The following is a 13,974-nucleotide window of genomic DNA, read 5'->3' as shown; positions in this document are numbered from 1 at the left end:
GGCCGGCCCCGCTTCTCCACGTGTGTGTGAGCGCGTTACGCATCTTCACGTGGAATGTATGCGTGAACATACCAGCCGTGGAACTGCAAGGGGTGGGACCGAAAAAATGTAATTGGATAGTGGGATGAGCGGGTGGTGTTAGTGGGGAAACCTCCCGTGGGTCGCGAGATTTTGATCTCAGGGAAAAATGAATTTCTGATTATCTTTGAAAAAAACTCTTCATTAAGCACATCATGTGTTCTGCTTTTACAGCTGCTTGCTCAGCTTCTTTAAAAGACAAACACCCCTTTTATAATTATTCCTGATAAGTATTATAACAGTTTTATCTGCAGCATCAATATTTAGTGTGTAGACTTGCATAACCGTTTTTTTTTGGTACATATTTACCATATATGTAACATGATTTATCCCTTGTACAAATGTGTGCAGGACTGCACCGATTATACTCATGCATTCGCAATTTTATCAGCCACACAAGGACACCATTATTTGGATGTCTTATCTTTTTCTGGGTAAAGGGTTAAAAGACTCAAACAGGCGAATAAGATAACTTACACACAAGAGCACCTAAATAAACTTGTAACCTTGAAGTGTGTTATTGACAACACTCCCGGATTAGATTCATACAGTATGATGGTGCCCACTGTTATGACATTGACCCCACAGGTTATAGTGAGTGTAATAATGAGTCATCTAGGGGTGGAGAACTTTTCCCGATAATATTGGCGTATTGTACTAAATTTACAATTACGATGTAACCAATATGATAAATATGCAGATGACCCCAACCTGAATCAAGGGAGAGCTCAAATGTAAATCAATTGTGTCGTTTGCTGCAGAAATCCAGAAACCAGTGTTGGGCGAAATCGTCCTACCTCCAAAACCATTACCTTTCAGGAAACCCAAAAGTGACTAATACAAATGAGTGAAAAAAATGACCAGTTGTGCAGCTTCGTTAGCAATATGTAAAAACAGCGCCATCTGTGGGCAGCACTGGCCATACAGTATTTCTACTAAAGGCAAATTTATTTGTAATGCTACACTTGTCCTATTAAACTGAATTAAAAACAAAATTAACAAACTTAAGCTTCCCATAGCATTTTGGGAGCATCTAAATAAAAAGTTGGCCTCTAATTGAGGAACTAGAGTTTGATTATTGGAAGTTACCGCATATGAGCAAAGATAGCAATGAGGAAAAGCAGTGTAAACTTGTTTGAAACAACCAGTCTCTTTAATTGAGGGACAATTACACATAGTATCAAAGTACAGAAAATGAAAAATTGATTCAGGTCAACAGATAGGTTTTAATCCTTGTAGATCACCCACCCACACATGGATGGGAATCTTCACTATTCCGTAAGAAAGTAGCATGAACATCAGTTGGCCTTCAATATCGCACCAAGGAATGCAGCGCGCAAATTTCTTCCTTCCAAATCCATACACAATGAAACTATGGGTCAAACTACACATCCATTTATAAAAACAGAAAGACCAACACATTGTTGGGTGATTACTGGTGGAATGCTAAGGTGGTGCACTTTCAGGACTGGTATGAAAACATCACTCCCGTGCACACCCAAAAATGTATGTAAAATGACCATAACAAAATCAGGGAGCCTAAAACTCTTGACGGATAAAAAACAAAAACAATTTCTATCACGTGAAAACAAAGTACAACCGTTTTCATCATCTCTCATCCTGTTCTTCTACTTTCTGTCATTAGATCTGGAGCGACTGTAAAAAGAGAAAGGCACAAAAAGTTGCAATTTAGTCAACGGACCGCTGAAAGCTCCAATCGTATTTTAAAGGATTCAAGGCTATGTACCTCCTTGACCGAGAGAAGGACCTTGAAGGTTTGTGGTTCCTGTCCCGTGAGAGGGACCGCTCCCTCCTCCTGTCTCTTGAGAAAGACCTGCATAAAAGAAACAAACAGCCCATTAAATCTACCACCATGTTTGGCCGAGCGAGACTTGAGTAGCTCATCTCGATAATATCCTGTTGCCACAAAAACATGACACGATTATCACAGTAGAAGCCCGAGTTTGAACGATCGTGTTGAAAAGTGACATACCTGCTGCGGCTGCGACTGAAGCTCCTCCTGCGTGGAGATCTGTGTGGGGAAAATACGAAAATGTTAAAAACCTCAACTGACGCATCCCTCATGGCTAGACCTTTACACACAACCCATGTTAGTTTGTGGACCCCCATCAGGACTGGACTAAGGTTTTACAAACTATATTGAGCACTAGCATTAGGCCGTATACCAATACACCCTTCAGAAGGTCTCACCTAACCCACAGGACAAGGTCCATTCAACAACTACCGTTAGAATTGCAAATAAAGCCAAAGCCTCGAGATGAGCCAACTAATAACACCAACTGGCCCTACGTGAAGATAGGACGCCACCCCATGGACTGGCACTTTTGTAGGATTAACGTCTTACTGGTCCACTGCATGCTCACCACGACAACGTTTGGAAACAACCAAGTAGCCAAATTAATTCAGTATAAATGAGTTGATAACTACGCTCAAACCCCCTTATACGTCTAATTAAATGTCTGGACAAGTTTCCGGACATTTGATGGTGGGCCCTTCACCTTTTAGGGAAGGGGAAAAGAAACGAAGTTACAGTAATGGGTGAGGACAAAAATGACAAACTTGTATGTTTAAAAAAAAAAAAAAAAAAACCTCTAAACCAGCTGTCTCTTCACTTTTAAAACTGTTATCAGTGTACTGAATGAAGCAGGAAAACTTACTAGTATTTTTGGTTTTCAACAAGCTAGATATGACGAAAGGGAGGCAGACTGTAGGCCGGGTAGGAAGAATTGGCAGAATAGGCCTGGCCAGATGCTGCGAGGTGATAAGGCGGCAGGCAGGCGGGGGGGGCTGGCTGCGGCTTTTTCCCTGCTTTAAATGGTTAGCCGAAGGCTGCCGCTGGTAGGTTGTCGACATTTGGAAACGCGATACGCTGATTGGAATGTGAGGTGGGCCGCTGCCGTTTGGGTTAAGGTTGAAGGAGGAGGTGGCTGAGAAGAGCATGATGAGGAACCAATGGCCTGGTGCAACCTGACGACTGGCCATGCCTGGGTCATGTGACAGCACCAGTCAAGCTGATTGAGGCACGATGGTCAGCAGTCACATGATGCTGAAAGAGGACTAGTTGATTGACTCTGAGGGTGGTGAGAAGAGGCATGGTGGTGGCTCTGCAACGGGTTTCATTCTTATTAATATATATGGAAAATAAAAAGCATCCTCAATCAAAAAGGAAATGCATCACATTTGGCACTCTAACCCCTTTTCCCAGTTTAACAACTTTTGGGTGATTTCATACAGTCAATGTAGAAACAACCTCTTGAGTCGATAGCGTACTTGGTGCTTAAAGCTTACGATCTATCGTTTAATCTAGAAAACTGCTAGACGATGCAGTCCCAGCAAAGTGATTACATTAACTTTGGGTAAAATATATTAGAAGTTTAAAAAAAAAAAAAAAAAACCTAGTCTGAAAATATTAATTGGAGTTACTTACTACAAGAAATATTTTTGGACAATTTCATTTTAGCCTGACGTTTTGGAACGGAGCTTCTACTGCATTGGAAATAGCAACGGGACCATCTCCATCCTAAGACTTTTAAAACTAACAAGGCCTTGCTTGCTATGGGATGAAGCACCAAAACATACAGTATGTAGTCAAATCACTTCGCAGGGACTACAAAACATAATGGAAGCTTCTATTTTCATCTTATACTAATATTGGTTCTATTTAATTGTCCCTATAAAATGATACTGTCACCGATATTGATAACAAGCCTTTACAAATGGAACAATCACACATAAAAAGACAAAACTAGCCCCAATTTGGAAAGTATCCCGAGAATGATAGTGACGGCAGAAATTGCCATGATTACAAATGTAGGCTATGGCCGACCAACGTCAAAAACATCTCGCAGTGTCACCTTCGCCTTGCCGGTGGACTACGCCGCCTGTAATCATCTCGGTCTCGGGGACGTCTGCTCCACGATGGCGGGGCGCCGCGGGAGCGACTGCGTTTCTCCCCGTTGGACAGCTCTACTCGCACACGGCAACCACACAATGTTCTAGGCAAACCAGAAAATATGAAATGCGATAATTAGTTTCCATATTCCTGATTGTATCTCACGTTTACTTGTGCTTAATTCCTACCTTCCGTCAAGCTCTCGCACCGCATCAGTAGCATCTCTGGGGTCTTCAAATTCGACAAAGGCAAAGCCTGGGGGGTTTCTCGCCACCCACACACTGCGGAGAGGCCCATAGTAACTGAACGACCTTTCTAACTCGGTCTTGTTTCCATTGTTGCCCAGATTTCCAACGTAGACCTTGCAGTCAAGTGGACATTCACGGTGCATGGCTCGATCTGTAAAAGTAGGATGTTTAAAATTAAGGCTATTTTACTGGTTAAACTTACAATCACTTGATCACATTGGTAAGGCAGTTTACATGAACATATATGATATGATCAATTGTTTCGAGCGGGAAATGGAGAAAAAAAAAACGGAAAAATTGCAACACGTATTAACATGTGAGAGACAAAAACACGTCGATTGAATGATGCATTAACGTTTAACTTTTCCAATACATCCATATTGTGTTACAAACATCCTTCATCACATACCGTCTTGGAGGGAGGACAGTCAAAAAAGGCCCCGGCCTATTTTTCGAGATCGGCTATGCTAGTCTTAACGCAAAAGGGAGTTGCTCCCGGAGTCTAACAGTTGACAAATCGTCCATTGGTAACATAATCAACAAAATGGTGTTGCACCATCTCAGCCATTTAAATGTGTAACTCGCATAAAACGGCATTGTTTCGTCCCGTCGAAGCTAACGGCTAGCACGAGAACAGCTAAAATGGCCGTCGCCTGTTTTAAGGCCTCACCCTTCGGTCACAGAAAGCAAACAAAGGATCAAATATTTGTCTCCAATTAATACCTCGAACAATGATGCAAGGCTACATGCTCACGTACATGATGATGATGGTGAAAAGGCTTCCTACCTTATCGGTGTTGATTAGGAGTTTGATTTGCTTTACGCTTTCTTGGAACGTAATGTACCTTTTCCGCTGTCGATGGAAAATGGCGTGTGGTATCGTCCGCATCCAGTTACCCTCGTCGTCCTGGGAGGGCGGGGCAATTTTAGGTCCCATAGCTCCGACTTAAAACTGCAACTGGGTCATTTCCATGTAATGCCAATGATAACGTTAGACATTTATATATATTTTTTAATTAATCCATTTTTATTGCCATCAAAATTTTAAATGTGTTGCGTTTCCTATGCGGAATCGGCCATGCTTGAAGTCCTACTTTAAAAAAGCATTTTGACGCTTTGGATACATTCAAAGGCAAAAAAAGGAAAAGGAAACAAAATGTGCAAAGTTAGCAGCATGTCTCTGTCTTGAACATTTGCAAATTAGAAACATCAAAAGACATGCAAAATATTAGGAGTTACAGAATTCCAATATTCGTGAACGCTTCTTGTCGAGGGAAACGCCCCCACACCCCGTTCGCCACCGCCCACAAACTCACTCAGCTGGGGCAGCAGGTGACAGTTGAGCTCGTCCGAGGAACAACACGACCTCACTCAGGCTACCAACATAACAGCGACACTCACAGCGCTAAAAAAAAAGAAAAAAAACTCTCTATACTTTACATTATACACTGCGTCATTTGAGAATCCTTTCTTCCCTCGTTGGTACCACAAAGCTCGCAAGCATTTGTCCAGACATCGTCTGACGTCGACAGGCAGAGAGACGAAGGACTTATTCGGCACGACGTCTACCAAAGGCTTTCGTTCTTGTCCTGGTAACTACTGACAGGCCGCCGCCGACCATGTCAGAGCCGACCGCGGAGGTGAAGCTGGAGGTGAAGCAGGCGAGCAAAGAGGTGAAAGAGAGCGAAAACGTAGCCGAGAAATATTCTGTCATGACGGTGAGCAAGAACACCGAGATGAACATGGAAGAGTTGTCGTCCGCCTTCAGCGCCGTGCCCACTCACAAGCCGGTTAAAAAGGTAACTACGCTGTTATAAGATCGAAACACATCGAGGCTTGGTAGTGCCGCATTTTGTGACCTATTTTAGGCAATAATCGTTTAATGTGTGTAACACCCAGCTAATCTAAACTCCACCAACTGGTCTCTTTAAGCCCTATAACTAGCTTCTGGTTCAGTTCAGCCAATAGATATTTAAATATCTACCTTTTCAGGAGCATTATTTTATTTTAATTTTATGTCTAAATATTTCTTCGATTCCACTATATGAATTGAATGACTTTTTTTTTTTTTTTTTTTGCATCAGCTACACAACAGCCTACGAATTGAGCAAAATGTATTTTCATTTCTTGCAATGCCACATCCATCCTTTGGCCTTGTCTTCTTGTCTGCTAGACTTTACACATGAAAGTTTCATGTGACCCCAAACAAGATCACTGTGGAGACACTTAGTCTGACAGTACACTGAGGGTAGATAAACCCAAGAAGATGGAGTGTCTTGTGCACAGGCACACTGTAAACACTACAGTTGTATTTGAGACATGCGTGATGGCTAATACCAAGCGAACACTGTGCTTGTTTGTTCCACATGATCAAAGAGTATAAGGAAGTAAGTCCTTGAAATATTGTAAAGCCAACGGAAAGTATCTTTGTTGAAGCTGTAGCGTACCAGAGAAGAGCAGTTTTAAAAAATACACTTTAACCAGGCTCATCAGAAATCTTTGTCCAATCTTTAACCCAGCAAGTTTGTTCTGGAGTTATACTTTCACATCCTCTTTCCTTTTTTTGAGAGTGACAAAATGCATTGTATCACAGATCTCTGAACACAGTTTTTTGCTTGTTTTGTTTTAGGAGAAACATAGTTGTATTTGACTTAAAGATTGTCATTTAACTAAATTACCTTGACTAAATTTGAGGAAAATATGCTTTATTTAATCCAATTAACAGGATAGCAGAACCTGTGTGACTGTTCCTTTCCCTTATCTCCATGTAACTCTTACTTTGGGACTGTGCCAGCCAGTGTGTGGTGAAGTATGCCTGTGTCTTGTCAGGTACATCTCAAGGAAACCACTTTGTTCCTTGTTGCCACGGTGTGTTATTTACACTGGCATGCAGGCAGTTTAGCAGTTGTGCCTAGAAACCAACGATGGATCACATTTGAAAACCCGGGAGATGAAGTGCAATGACTGGAATTGCATCTGAAAGCTTATACTCTTGCTCAGAATGTTGCGTCATGGTGTGAATATTCCAGTGTCTGTTGAGTTTTGGAAAGGTCATTTCCTTTTCGAAGGGTCTATCTGCAGTGCTAGCGTCGAGACTGGCATTGCAATCACACATTCTTTGAGAAATCTGATTGCTGTTTAGATCCCAGTTTTTCATTTGTTCACGGATCAATTTTTATGATGAACTTTCAGCAAATCCAGTTTGTGGAGGACAAGCAGGAGTTCAGCCGGTTCCCCACCAAGGCAGGCCGTCGTTCCCTGTCCCGCTCCATTTCCCAGTCGTCCACCGACAGCTACAGCTCAGGTAAGAAGCTTTCCCAGACCCCGCCATCTAATTTTTGTCCTAAAAAGTAAACAGTGATGACTTTGTTTGTCTTCTGTATCTTATTTCCCAGCTGCGTCCTACACAGACAGCTCAGACGACGAAACTTCACCTCGGGACAAAACACAGATCAACTCCAAGGGCAGCAGTGACTTCTGCGTCAAGAACATTAAACAAGCAGAGTTTGGGAGACGTGAGATTGAGATTGCCGAACAAGGTAGGACACCTACTAGCATGTCATATTTTTATTGTTGTGGTTTGTAGTTTGCCATGATATTGAGCAAATCAGGATTTGGGGCTTCACAAAAGCCATAACTTGGATGCCCACCAAATAATTTGCATATATATCAGGAGCAGCATGAAAAGAATGCAATCAATCCTCCCTCTCTTTTCTTTGGGTATTTGTAACTCTCCCACACTGCTCTCACTCATCTCTCTTAACGTTCTGTTCTCAGACATGTCGGCACTGATCGCTCTCCGGAAGCGAGCACAGAGTGAGAAACCATTGGCAGGTGCCAAAATTGTGGTCTGCACTCACATCACCGCACAGACCGCAGTAAGATATTTAATTTGAGCCCAAATCGAGACTTTTGTTCCATTTTAATCATATTGGATCAATTGTGGTGTTTCTTTACATAGCGTCGAGCATAGAGAGCATCACTTTCTCAAAGCACTCCCGTGTGTGGTTTTAGGTGCTGATTGAGACACTGGTGGCTCTTGGGGCTCAGTGCCGCTGGACCGCCTGCAACATTTACTCGACACAAAATGAAGTGGCCGCTGCTCTGTCAGAGATAGGTAAACACTCAGAACAGATTACATTCATTGAAGGTCATTGCTATGGGGCCATAAATGCTCTGGCTTGGATGCAGTACAAAAAGTCACTGTCCCATGTTATTACTTTGGAGATAAAAAAAAAAAGTCGTAGTTTTGTAGACAACGGGACCTCCAATGGGCCTGTTGTGGGAACCAGGGAACTTAATGAAAACATTAAACATTATCAGGTGGTTGCTATGTGGCGGTCAAACTATGTCATTTATTTCACTTCTATTGATTTGTCCTCTGGCGTGTTAATGGCTTGCAACAAAGTTAGGACAAGCAACAGGAGTAGCCCTGCATATAACTCACCAAATGCAATCATTGTGGGAAATTTGGATGTCACCCATGTGCTGCATTTCAGGTGTAGCCGTGTTTGCCTGGAAGGGGGAGTCTGAGGATGATTTCTGGTGGTGTATCGACCGATGTGTCAACAATGAAGGATGGCAGCCTAATATGGTAGTCGAACAACATCGGAGGCTCGAGTCGAAAATGTATACTGTTCAATTGAGAAATAGTTTCCTGCTAGATCCTGGACGATGGAGGTGACCTGACACACTGGATGTACAAGAAATACCCAAATGTCTTCAAGAAGATCCGAGGCATCGTAGAGGAGAGCGTCACTGGGGTTCACAGGTTATCTGTTACTAACATCAATACACAAGCGCAATATTCAAACACAGCAGGGCTGTCCGATGTAAAGACAACACGTCGTGTCTTCTCTTTCCAGGCTGTATCAGCTCTCCAAAGCGGGCAAACTGTGCGTGCCAGCCATGAATGTGAATGATTCTGTGACTAAGCAGAAGTTTGACAACCTTTACTGCTGCAGAGAGTCTATCTTGGACGGGTGAGTGGGTCTGATGTGTGAGTTTGTGTAGGCTGAGCGAGATAGTCATGTCCAAACAAATGTACAAAATGTTTGTTTGGCAGCTCTATAGAGACATCAGATGCCATTATCACTTCTAAGAAAACTTGACAGCGCTCCAAAGTATAATAGCTCTGTTAATTTTCACCAAGGCGGCTCTGTAAGCTTTTAACTGTCCTACTGCCGGCCACTTCGCAATTTATTGTTTCCCTCTGATTAATAATCGGCCAGAGGGACTTGTAGCAATTGCTCCATCATCAAACCCACTCAAAGGCTACACTGAAAAAAATCGAACTTAGTTATGGTTATGAAGGTGAAGGCCATTCCATTTGACATTTTAGATTAGAGAACACAGGACTGTCATTAATTGTGCCGCAGTACATTCAGTGCAATAAGACAGACTGTTCAGTCGAACGCTGACTCAGCTGATTTAGATTCACTGACAGGCCTTTTCCCTCCTCCACACAATGTGATCATGTTCTGCCTCTGTTGTTTTCAAGCTTGAAGAGAACCACAGATGTCATGTTTGGAGGCAAGCAAGTGGTTGTGTGCGGTTACGGTGAGGTGAGATGCGTCATTTAATCTTGTGTAATAACCTCATGACAACGTACGTATCTTCATAACGCCACGTATAATGCATTATTTTATCTTTGTAGGTTGGAAAAGGTTGCTGTGCTGCATTGAAAGCTCTCGGGGCTATTGTCTACATCACAGAGATCGATCCTATTTGTGCCCTGCAAGCTTGGTGAGCAAAACAAAAAAGTATTTGTTGGAAACCAAACTCAGAAATCTAGTCAAGCGAAGCAAAACTATGTATTGCTCAAAACATTTCCAACCGCATTTTTTCATTGTGGTGATGCAACCTCTTTTTGTTGCGTGTGAACAGCATGGATGGATTCAGAGTTGTCAAGCTGAATGAGGTCATTCGCCATGTTGATATCACCATCACATGCACGGGTAACTCCACTCAACACGAGGCATCGAGCTGTGTTGACTGTGTACGCTCACAGTTGGGTTGTACTTTTCCGCAGGAAACAAGAATGTGGTGACCAGAGACCAGCTGGACCGCATGAAAAATGGCTCCATTGTGTGCAACATGGGGCACTCCAATACTGAGATTGATGTGGTAAAATAAATATCTATTTATAAATGGAGTATTCTAACTCGATATTTATTCGACATGTCAAACGCAACTCACTAACCATGTATGATTGAAACTCCCTCCAGGCAAGCCTTCGCACCCCCGAGCTGACATGGGAGAGGGTGCGTTCCCAGGTCGATCACGTCATTTGGCCCGACGGCAAGAGAGTCATTCTGCTAGCTGAAGTGAGCGGACATATGCAATAGATACATTCATTGCTCTTATTTATAGAGTGGAATTTGAAAGTATGTACTTGTAGGAAAGGCAATACAAAGTTTGAATGCTGTTGCTTTTTTTAGGGACGCCTCCTCAATCTCAGCTGCTCCACTGTTCCAACCTTTGTGCTGTCCATCACCGCCACCACTCAGGTAACAACTATGGCTACATTACTTTTTGCCAAGCATCTTTTTCATCTGTTTTTTTTTGGGTAATTCAGATATTGTAGCTAGTAGCCAACCTGCAGTTGAGTTACATTTCGACATTTTTTTATACTTCCTGTTTTTTCAGGCTCTGGCCCTGATAGAGTTGTACAATGCTCCAGAGGGACGATACAAGCAAGATGTTTACCTGCTTCCTAAAAAAATGGGTAAAGACGATGAAGGATTCTACCTTACTGAAATGATAAATTAGACTTTGTTTCAACATATCTTTGAAAACCTGCGTTCCAGATGAATACGTGGCCAGTCTTCACCTAGCAACTTTTGATGCCCACCTGACGGAGCTCAGTGATGAGCAAGCAAAATATTTGGGCCTGAATAAGAACGGTCCTTTCAAACCCAACTACTACAGGTAAGTGTTGACTTGTTTGGAAATTGCTTTACATCTCAATTGCAGAAATGTGCAAAATGTAAGGAGTAACTTTTTCCCCATTTGTTCTACACAGGTACTAGCTTGCAAAAAGCGACACCTCGGCACGCCCATGTGTTGATGACAGCCAAGACACAAGACCTGTTAGTGTATGTCCTATTTTGTAGTCTACGCAAGAAGACATGTTAGTGTATGTTCATATTCGTCTCATCTGCTTTATTTCACAGAAATGTTCGTGGTAGTCCACATTAACACACAAATGTATTTAGAATTTTGTGCCAAATAACTGTAAAAGGGAAGGCTCACATATTTAAAATAGTAATGGTTCACTTTATGTGATGGAAAGAAATTAATTCCCTGGGATGTGATGTTTTATAACCTTGTGCAAGGGAATCTATGAAATCTTTTAACCTGACTGATACTTATAATTGGCCATCAACATTATGTATGAGACATGGCCACTGTCGACGGCAAGTCTTACCTTGTCTAATTTTAACAATAATGAGTCATCGATAGTATATGGACCAAACAACAGTATTGGTATGCAAATATTATTCAATAATTCATTTTTTTTTCTAGTTAGTCCCTTGTAGCACTTACCTGTGCTTCTAAATGAGCCATAACATCCACAAAATATGTTGGCATTTGATACCGTCCTGCAGGCGGAAAACTTTGGTTACTTGCTGACTGAATCACATTCCAAATGATAAGCTAGAGAAGAAATGTTCTTGCCTCTGTAGTGTCAAGTCTCTGTGAAGAATCACCACCTGTATGTAAACTAAATCTAGTACTTTATGATCCCAGAAGACGTTGATTTGTTCGTAAAAAGAATGATAAGATGGTGCATGCAACTCAGGGCGGTTAAAAACAGGGATGTCTATAGCAGGGGTCACCAACTTTTTTGGAAACTGAGAGCTGCTCTTTTGGATACTGATTAAAGTGTTTGTTTTTGTCTAGGTTAAAACATGATAATGATTTCGAACATGACTAATTTAAGCATGTTGGAAAAAAATAAATTATTATGCAACTCTTTATTGCTATTAATCTAGCCTCCAATTGTTTACGTTTTCAAAGGATCACTTCTGCAAAATTCCGAGGAAATTACTGGTGGGCAAATTTTAAACAGGTCCATGAGCTCCTCATATTGGTGACCTCTGGCCTATAAGCGTTGATGTCAGTCTTGGGATGTAATCAAATAGATGAAATGAAGTAGTCCACTGTGAAAGCGTATTGCTGCATATTCTATTCTGTCTAGAACACGTGAGTCACACACTGCATGCTCTGCAAAGTCTAGAACATTGTTTTGTACTGTATACACAGCCACCAATAGCTCATCTCGGTGGAGTTTCTAAAAACATAACACACCCATACACAAAATATGCGTTGTGAGATTTGTCTATGGATTTTTCTCGCAATATTTTTGTAACAAAGACATCTGGAACAAGCTTTGTTATTTTTTTAGAGATGTTTTAGTTAGCTGTACGCTCACGTTTTTCAGTTCAACCCGCTACCAATTGTGAGGCTTCTTATCACACGTACAATATGATTATTTCTGTACTTCTTGTGTTTTAAATTTTAAAGACCATGTTGAATTATTTAGCTGAGATAGATTCTTGCTTTTATGTGTTCCGACATGCATTCGATCTTTACTATGTGGGCCACTTAATTACTATCCCAAATGATAAAATCTACTCATTTGGCCTTTCATTTCAGCACCTTTTCGCAGATTTGTGCATTGAAGTTTTTCTTTCAATCTACTGGATTTAATTCAAAAGTAGCCTTGCGTGAGCTACTATGTCACCGTTGCATTTGTAATTTCAAGAGCATATGAACCAAAGGTATCTATGAGGACATCATTGTCAGGAAGCTGAGTGCCGTAACCATGGTTACGGTGCAGCTGACAGTGCCTTGTGACTCAGTACAGTTTCTATCTGCCGTACATGTGTCTGTTTTTGCAAGTATTGCTGATACCAACATGGTGTTCCGCTATGCAGTTTTCGTCTGTTAAAAATGATTTAATCCTGCAGTAGTGGTGGGGGGGTGGGGGGGTCTTACTCATGTATTCATAACAGTAATTTTAAGTGAATACACAATGTTTTGTTCTCTATGTTATAGCCCTTGTAATTTATTCCTTTGATTGTTTTCCATGTAATCACAATCAAGACTTTTAATGATGTTTTCCTAATAATAACAATGCGTTTTAATTTGTGTTGTTATATAACAGGACATATGAATGTGTTTTTTTGGCTGATGGTTGTCAACAGGATATATGCACACCACTGTGAGTTTTAGTTGCACACTTGTAGTCTTTGGCGTGGAAGTTATGGATATGATTTATTAGCTTTAAAGTAGGCTTTGAGATCACAGCAACTGTATTTAGTTTTAAAATGCAATCACAACAGAATACTGTATACTGTGGCAAATCCATGTGCACCGTTCCCTTTAATAAACTGCTGGTAATTTAGCAAATGGCTATGGCAAATCATTTCATAATGAGTAACTAAAGCTTTGGAAGATTATTAATTTTCCATGTCATATAGCACCAATAAATGACATGAATAATAAACAGGGTGGTCATATGCACTTTAAAGAGACATACAGTAATCCCTCGCTATTTCATGGTTCAACTTTCATGGCCTTGCTTCTTCACGGATTTTTTTTCACAGTGCATTGTGTTATGGCTTCAGAAGAAAAAGACATTACAGAACGGAGTCAGGCCACAGAGGCGCACTATATAGTACGTACTTTGTATTAATGTTTAAAATTACTATTTTACTGTTGTTATCT

General features: G+C 41.3%; 2 protein-coding genes across 4 annotated transcripts; one reads left to right on the top strand and one right to left on the bottom strand.

The window, feature by feature from the left end:
• Positions 1–1,209: 1,209 nt before the first annotated feature.
• srsf3b (serine and arginine rich splicing factor 3b) lies at positions 1,210–5,163 on the bottom strand. 2 transcript variants are annotated; one of them, XM_049733638.1, is made up of 6 exons: positions 5,027–5,163; positions 4,180–4,390; positions 3,954–4,094; positions 2,072–2,110; positions 1,826–1,912; positions 1,210–1,734 (listed from the first exon to the last, which is right to left on the bottom strand). In XM_049733638.1, the coding sequence occupies exons 2-6, from the start codon at positions 4,380–4,382 to the stop codon at positions 1,707–1,709; spliced, it is 498 nt and encodes a 165-aa protein (XP_049589595.1). In that variant the 5' UTR covers positions 4,383–4,390; positions 5,027–5,163; the 3' UTR covers positions 1,210–1,706. The 2 variants fall into 2 exon arrangements, with proteins under 2 accessions (XP_049589595.1, XP_049589596.1); XM_049733639.2 differs by having other exon boundaries at positions 4,998–5,144.
• Positions 5,164–5,547: 384 nt separating this feature from the next.
• Positions 5,548–13,656, top strand: LOC125977250 (S-adenosylhomocysteine hydrolase-like protein 1). Of its 2 annotated transcripts, XM_049733592.2 has the most exons (17): positions 5,548–6,038; positions 7,432–7,543; positions 7,635–7,778; positions 8,017–8,117; positions 8,254–8,356; positions 8,739–8,833; positions 8,904–9,010; positions 9,105–9,221; positions 9,740–9,803; positions 9,896–9,984; positions 10,126–10,196; positions 10,271–10,365; positions 10,467–10,565; positions 10,680–10,748; positions 10,888–10,966; positions 11,049–11,169; positions 11,264–13,656. In XM_049733592.2, the coding sequence occupies exons 1-17, from the start codon at positions 5,859–5,861 to the stop codon at positions 11,268–11,270; spliced, it is 1,653 nt and encodes a 550-aa protein (XP_049589549.1). In that variant the 5' UTR covers positions 5,548–5,858; the 3' UTR covers positions 11,271–13,656. The 2 variants fall into 2 exon arrangements, with proteins under 2 accessions (XP_049589549.1, XP_049589550.1); XM_049733593.2 differs by lacking the exon at positions 11,264–13,656 and having other exon boundaries at positions 11,049–11,173.
• The last annotated feature ends 318 nt before the right edge of the window (positions 13,657–13,974 follow it).

The sequence above is a fragment of the Syngnathus scovelli genome, chromosome 11, assembly GCF_024217435.2.
Source record: "Syngnathus scovelli strain Florida chromosome 11, RoL_Ssco_1.2, whole genome shotgun sequence".
Taxonomy (NCBI): Eukaryota; Metazoa; Chordata; class Actinopteri; order Syngnathiformes; family Syngnathidae; genus Syngnathus; species Syngnathus scovelli.
Note: the sequence above shows the minus strand (reverse complement) of the source record. Positions and strands in the feature narration are given on the sequence as shown.